Source organism: Oncorhynchus mykiss, chromosome 18 (assembly GCF_013265735.2).
Source record: "Oncorhynchus mykiss isolate Arlee chromosome 18, USDA_OmykA_1.1, whole genome shotgun sequence".
NCBI classification, from domain to species: domain Eukaryota; kingdom Metazoa; phylum Chordata; class Actinopteri; order Salmoniformes; family Salmonidae; genus Oncorhynchus; species Oncorhynchus mykiss.
The window spans coordinates 15,091,103-15,098,602 of record NC_048582.1 but is presented as its reverse complement, the minus strand read 5'-3'; the positions used below and the strand labels follow the sequence as shown (position 1 = coordinate 15,098,602).

General features: G+C 46.2%; 1 protein-coding gene across 9 annotated transcripts in view; it reads right to left on the bottom strand.

The window, feature by feature from the left end:
- LOC110495438 (tensin) overlaps window positions 1-7,500 on the bottom strand; it is a 225,381-nt gene that overhangs the window by 34,732 nt on the left and 183,149 nt on the right. For 8 of the 9 annotated variants that reach the window (XM_036951925.1, XM_036951926.1, XM_036951928.1 and 5 more), the window contains 3 exons: window positions 7,321-7,450; window positions 6,982-7,053; window positions 6,626-6,742 (listed from right to left, as the gene is read on the bottom strand). In XM_036951925.1, coding sequence (XP_036807820.1) covers window positions 6,626-6,742; window positions 6,982-7,053; window positions 7,321-7,450 — 319 coding nt within the window. The remainder of the gene's footprint in view (window positions 1-6,625; window positions 6,743-6,981; window positions 7,054-7,320; window positions 7,451-7,500) is intronic. The other variant, XM_036951922.1, reaches the window with a different exon arrangement.

Sequence of the window (7,500 nt, the reverse complement as noted above, 5' to 3'; positions counted from 1 at the left end):
TATCCGCCAAACATAACAAAGGTCATTATGGCCAAACAGTTCTTTTTTTTTGTCATCAGACAAGAGGACATTTCTCCAAAAAGTACGATCTTTGTCGCCATGTGCAGTTGCAAACCGTAGTCTGGCTTTTTTATGGCGGTTTTGGAGCAGTGGCTTCTTCCTTGCTGAGAGGTCTTTCAGGTTATGTCGATTTACTGTGGATATAGATACTTTTGTACCTGTTTCCTCCAGCATCTTCACATGGTCCTTTGCTGTTGTTCTGGGATTGATTTTGACTTTTTGCACCAAAGTACGTTCATCTCTAGAAGACAGAACGTGTCTCCTTCCTGAGCGGTATGACGGCTGCGCGGTACCATGGTGTTTATACTTGCATACTACTGTTTGTACAGATGAACGTGGTATCTTCAGGCGTTTGGAAATTGCTCCCAATGATGAACCGAACCAGACTTGTGGTGGTCGACAATTTATTTTCCGAGGTCTTGGCTGATTTATTTTGATACAGGGAATTTTAAGTGAAATAATCTGTCTGTAAACAATTGTTGGAAAAATTACTTGTGTCATGCACAAAGTAGATGTCCTAACCGACTTGCCAAAACTATAGTTTGTTAACAAGATATTTGTGGAGTGGTTGACAAACGAGTTTTAATGACTCCAACCTAAGTGTATGTAAACTTCCGACTTCAACTGTATATACATCAATGCTCCAGGGTGGAACAGCCATTTAGGACTAGGACTAGCTACCACACGGACAAATAACACTGCCCTAATGCTTTTAATGACATGTGACGAGTGACCAGAGTCCACTGGAGCACACAGCGTCACGACAGTTATGGGAAAACACTCCATTTGTCCAGAACCTAATGAAAGCTAGGCTACACTGCGTAGCTTGTCCATCTGCGTGTTAGCCATTTTAGTGCCTAAAAACTGGTCCCTCATCGACATTCACCTGACCTGTTGACCGCAACACTGTGATCAAAAGAGGAGGAATAGAGAGAGGGAGGGAAAGAGAGAGGGAGGGAGGGGAGAGGGCGGTGTTTTCAGAACAGACCCCTTGGTGAAGAAACGTTGAGGTGGGCCAACAAGCAGCTAGCGACCGGTCTTGAACCCTCACTCCAGAACCCAAGCTGAAGCCCTTGAGAGAGGGAGGGAAAGAGAGGAAGGGAAAGAGAGAGAGGAAGGGTATTTTCAGAGTAGACCCCTTGGCGGAGAAACATTGTGGCGGGTAGCAAAGCAGCTAGCAAACGAACAAACCCTAGCTCAAAACCCAAGCCCAGACTTGGAACCCAGACATCTTCCTTCAACCTATAAAACAACTTGAGCTTTCACAGAGGTTCACTTTCAGCCGAAGACAAATTGAATGGTGGGCACACAATGTTCTAGCACCATGTACTGAATCCACATTTTTCAGATCCAATCCAACTGCTAAGGAAGCAAAGCCTGTAATTAGCTAAGCGAGGGGACTGGCAGAATGCTTTCTGCTGAGCCAACCAGAACCAAACATCTAGTCCATTCAATTAGGATCAAACTGCCAACACCAGCATTTCCCAATGACCTTCTTTACATAGCAATTACCACAAGAGCTCTCCAGAGTGTTTAATATGATAGAATACAGTGGTTTCTATTCAAGCCATAGGGCATGTTGGAGCGTATTACCGCTGCACCAAAATGGCTGCCGAGGGCCTAGCTTGACATGATGGCTATTTGTCATGGCCTGTGCTCTGGTGCAACTGCCTCCTCTCTCTCTCCACTTGGGGCATATGGGTGGCATAAGATAGGGTGCACACTGCCCTCACTGTATTCATTGTCTTGTCCCGTCCACAATACTAATCAATAGGAACCATGATGAATGATGACAGCCCCAGTGAGGGCTATGGAATGGGGCGGTGGGACTGCAGAAGCAGAGGGGTAAGGTGGAGGAGGTGGAGGAGGAAGGGGAGTAGAGGTGAGAGGAGGTGAGCAGGAGTTTGGTGTGGGGTCCCGTCATCTCCAGACCCCCAGCCCTAGCCCCTTGCACACAGGGGTTCGGGTTACCAGCAGAGCGACTGACTACCACCTATTTCTGCAGCAGCTATTTAAAGGAGTGATTGACAGGTGTGTGTGTGGGGGGGGGGGCTTTATGGCATGGGGTCCGCTCCTGCAGCTAAGACGGGCGGGAGAGGAAAGGGGGTAGATAGGGGGAAAGGATGGGAACAAGAGGAGGCAAGAGGGGTAGGGCAAGGTAGTGACTAGATTGGCCATGCTTAAACAGACAAAAGTGAATAGCAATATGTGAAAGAATATAAATGTCTGAACTGTTGAGGAAGATATATGCTCTTACTTTTAGATGTGGAGAGAGGTGGTGCAGTGGAATGCCAGTGGAAGTATCAGTGGAGTGCCAGTGGAATGCCAGTGGAACTACCAGTGGAATGCCAGTGGAAGTACCAGTTGAATGCCAGTGGAAGTACCAGTGGAATGCCAGTGGAAGTACCAGTGGAATGCCAGTCGAAGTACCAGTAGAATGCCAGTGGAAGTACCAGTAGAATGCCAGTGGAAGTACCAGTAGAATGCCAGTGGAAGTACCAGTAGAATGCCAGTCGAAGTACCAGTAGAATGCCAGTGGAAGTACCAGTGGAATGCCAGTGGAAGTACCAGTGGAATGCCAGTGGAAGTACCAATAGAATGCCTGTGGAAGTACCAGTTGAATGCCAGTGGAAGTACCAGTGGAAGTACCAGTGGAATGCCAGTGGAAGTACCAGTGGAATGCCAGTGGAAGTACCAGTAGAATGCCAGTGGAAGTACCAGTGGAAGTACCAGTGGAATGCCAGTGGAAGTACCAGTCGAAGTACCAGTGGAAGTGCCATGGTCCTAAATGCTGTGGCCTCTCATTATCACCATCATTTACCAAACACCAGGGGCTCTATAGGAGCACCTGCTGTCCAAGGAGAGGACTCTGTTCCCCACGACTAATCAAGGGTTGCATCACACAGTAACACCAGAAAGTCCCTAACTGTACAGTGTGATATGGCTCTAGATGGCTCTCATGGCTCTACCACCGCAAGGAGGCATTCATTACATTTCATGAAAATGATATTGGCCAATTATCACACCGTTCTACTGTTGAGGTATACTGCTAGCCAACTGGAAGTCAGCCAACACCCTTTGGTTTCTTTTAGACTGTGAAGGGTGGGTCTACTGATTTAAATGTCAACATCTGCCTGATGAGTCCGTTACTTGGTTTCATGCATGTCAACATCAGAAGCCTCCTCCCTAAGTTTGTTTTACTCACTGCTTTAGCACACTCTGCTAACCCTGATGCCCTTGCCGTGTCTGAATCCTGGCTCAGGAAGGCCACCAAAAATTCTGAGATTTCCATACCCAACTATAACATTTTCCGTCAAGATAGAACTGCCAAAGGGGGAGGAGTTTCAGTCTACTGCAGATAGCCTGCAAAGTAATGTCATACTTTCCAGGTCCATACCCAAACAGTTCGAACTACTAATTTTAAAAATTACTCTCTCCAGAAATAAGTCTCTCACTGTTGCCGCCTGCTACCGACCCCCCTCAGCTCCCAGCTGTGCCCTGGACACCATTTGTGAATTGATCGCCCCACATCTAGCTTCAGAGTTTGTTCTGTTAGGTGACCTAAACTGGGATATGCTTAACACCCCGGCAGTCCTACAATCTAAGCTAGATACCCTCAATCTCACACAAATCATCAAGGAACCCAGCAGGTACAACCCTAAATCTGTAAACAAGGGCACCCTCATAGACGTCATCCTGACCAAATGGCCCTCCAAATACACCTCCGCTGTCTTCAACCAGGATCTCAGCAATCACTGCCTCATTGCCTGTATCCGCTACGGATCCGCAGTCAAACGACCACCCCTCATCACTGTCAAACGCTCCCTAAAACACTTCTGTGAGCAGGCCTTTCTAATCGACCTGGCCCGGGTATCCTGGAAGGATATTGACCTCATCCCGTCAGTTGAGGATGCCTGGTCATTCTTTAAAAGTAACTTCCTCACCATTTTAGATAAGCACGCGCCGTTCAAAAAATGCAGAACTAAGAACAGATATAGCCCTTGGTTCACTCCAGACGTGACTGCCCTCGATCAGCACAAAAACATCCTGTGGCGGACTGCAATAGCATTGAATAGTCCCCGCGATATGTAACTGTTCAGGGAAGTCAGGAACCAATACACGCAGTCAGTCAGGAAAGCAAAGGCCAGCTTCTTCAGGCAGATATTTGCATCCTGTAGCTCTAACTCCAAAAAGTTCTGGGGCACTGTGAAGTCCATGGAGAACAAGAGCACCTCCTCCCAGCTGCCCACTGCACTGAGGGTAGGTAACACAGTCACCACCGATAAATCCATGATTATCGAAAACTTCAACAAGCATTTCTAAACGGCTGGCCATGCCTTCCTCCTGGCTACTCCAACCTCGGCCAACAGCTCCGCCCCCCCACAGCTACTCGCCCAAGCCTCTCCAGGTTCTCCTTTACCCAAATCCAGATAGCAGATGTTCTGAAAGAGCTGCAAAACCTGGACCCGTACAATTTTTTCTTTTTTATTTCACCTTTATTTAACCAGGTAGGCAAGTTGAGAACAAATCAGCTGGGCTTGACAATCTGGACCTTCTATTTCTGAAACTATCCGCCGCCATTGTCGCAACCCCTATTACCAGCCTATTCAACCTCTCTTTCATATCGTCTGAGATCCCCAAGGATTGGAAAGCTGCCGCAGTCATCCCCCTCTTCAAAGGGGGAGACACCCTGGACCCAAACTGTTACAGACCTATATCCATCCTGCCCTGCCTATCTAAGGTCTTCGAAAGCCAAGTCAACAAACAGGTCACTGACCATCTCAAATCCCACCGTACCTTCTCTGCTGTGCAATCTGGTTTCCGAGCCGGTCACGGGTGCACCTCAGCCACGCTCAAGGTACTAAACGATATCATAACCGCCATCGATAAAAGACAGTACTGTGCAGCCGTCTTCATCGACCTTGCCAAGGCTTTCGACTCTGTCAATCACCATATTCTTATCGACAGACTCAGTAGCCTCGGTTTTTCTGATGACTGTCTTGCCTGGTTCACCAACTACTTTGCAGACAGAGTTCAGGGTGTCAAATCGGAGGGCATGCTGTCCGGTCCTCTGGCAGTCTCTATGGGGGTGCCACAGGGTTCAATTCTCGAACCGACTCTTTTCTCTGTATATATCAATGATGTTGCTCTTGCTGCGGGTGATTCCCTGATCCACCTCTACGCAGACGACACCATTCTGTATACTTCTGGCCCTTCCTTGGACACTGTGCTATCTAACCTCCAAACGAGCTTCAATGCCATACAACACTCCTTCCGTGGCCTCCAACTGCTCTTAAACGCTAGTATTTATTTACTTTTCTGCTCTTTTGCACACCAATATCTCTACCTGTACATGACCATCTGATCATTTATCACTCCAGTGTTAATCTGCAAAATTGTAATTATTCGCCTACCTCCTCATGCCTTTTGCACACAATGTATATAGACTCTCTTTTTTTTCTACTGTGTTATTGTCTTGTTAATTGTTTACTCCATGTGTAACTCTGTGTTGTCTGTTCACACTGCTATGCTTTATCTTGGCCAGGTCGCAGTTGCAAATGAGAACTTGTTCTCAACTAGCCTACCTGGTTAAATAAAGGTGTTCTCAACTAGCCTACCTGGTTAAATAAAGGTAAAATAAAAATAAATAAAACTTGTGGATGTATGAGTGTGGATGTATGAGTGTGTGTGTGTGTGTGTGTGTGTGTGTGTGTCTGTGTGTGTGTGTGTGTGTCTGTGTGTGTGTGTGTGTGGGTGTGTGTGTGTGTGTGTGGATGAGTGTGTGTGTGTGCGTGAGTGTGTGTGTGTGTGTGTGTGTGGATGTATGAGTGTGTGTGCGTAAGTGTGTGTTTGTGTGTGTGTGTGGATGTATGAGTGTGTGTGTGTGTGTGTGTGTGTGTGTGTGTGTGTGTGTGTGAGAGAGAGAGAGCAGGCCCAAGGCCCTCGTGTGTGTGTGTAAATTATTTAAGTAACAATACTTTAAACTACTACTTTAGTATTTTGGGGGGGTATCTGTACTTTACAATTTAACTTCAACTTTTAATTCACTATGTTCATAATGAAAATAATATACTTTTACAATTTTCTCTGACACCCAAAAGTACTCGTTATATTTTGAATGCTTAGAAGGACAGGAAAATGGTCCAATTCACACACTTATCAAGAGAACATCCCTGGTCATCCCTAATGCCTCTGATCTGGAGGACTCAATAAATACAAATTATAGTTTGCAAAGGATGTCTGAGTGTTGGAGTGTGACCCTGGCTATACGTCAACAACAACAAAAACAAGACAATGGTTCAGTCTGGTTTGTTAAATATAAGGAATTTGAAATGATTTTGATACTTAAGTATAAACCAGATACTTTAGACTTTTACTGAAGTAGTATTTTACTAGGTGGCTTTCACTTTTCCATTAAGCACGGGAGGTTGGTGTCACCTTAATTGGGGAGGTCGGGCTCGTGGTAATGGCTGGAGCGGTGTGTGTGTGTGTGTGTGTGTATGTGTATGTGTATGTGTGTGTGTGTGTGTGTGTGTGTGTGTGTGTGTGTGGTCTTGGTGCTCACCATCTCCTGTATCCTCGCAGCCCCTGTTGAAGTTCTCGTAGGAGTCCCAGCGGATGAGGGGGTCTTGGGTATTGTAGTCCACCGACACTTGTGGGCCATTCTCAAGGTGGCCCATTCCTGAGAGACACAAAGCCAGCTGGGTAATGCAGTCTTTAACCCATTAATGTCCATAACAGAAATACAATATAACATGTACTCTCTGCCTAGCCACATGCAGTTAACTATGCTGACAACAAACAATCAATTTACACCAATCCATGCTGTGCTGCATTACCTTATGGTACTAACTATAGTTTGTGTATACATTGCTACATGTAGCATGCATTGAAGCATTCAACTTGAAATACACTGATTACCTGTACCTTTGATTTTCTCAGGTCCGAAGGAGAAGACAAATTCCACTTTCCCATATTCTGGAAATCTCTCATCTGTGTAGTGACACACATTAAACAACAATCAATTTCACATTTTTACAGAGGCCAGGTAAATACAGTACACGCACGAACATGTGTACGCACTTCAACAAACACACGTACACACATGCACACACACACATTTTGGGAGAGGCCACATAGGTACATACACACACGAACATGTGTACGCACTCCTACATTGACACACACACACACACACACACAGTCACCCACGCACACATACACACACACACACAGTCACCCACACATACACACACACACCTTTAAAAGTCTGATCCAGTTCATTCTTCCCGAAGACCACTCCCAGGTCGTGGATGGCACAGGTGTGGAACTGCACTCTGAATATCACATCCCTAATGGGGCTCCGGAAACGCTTGTGGTAACACTTCAACTGGAGGAGGAGGAGGAGGAGAGAGTAAGCATATAACCGGACATCAAGAC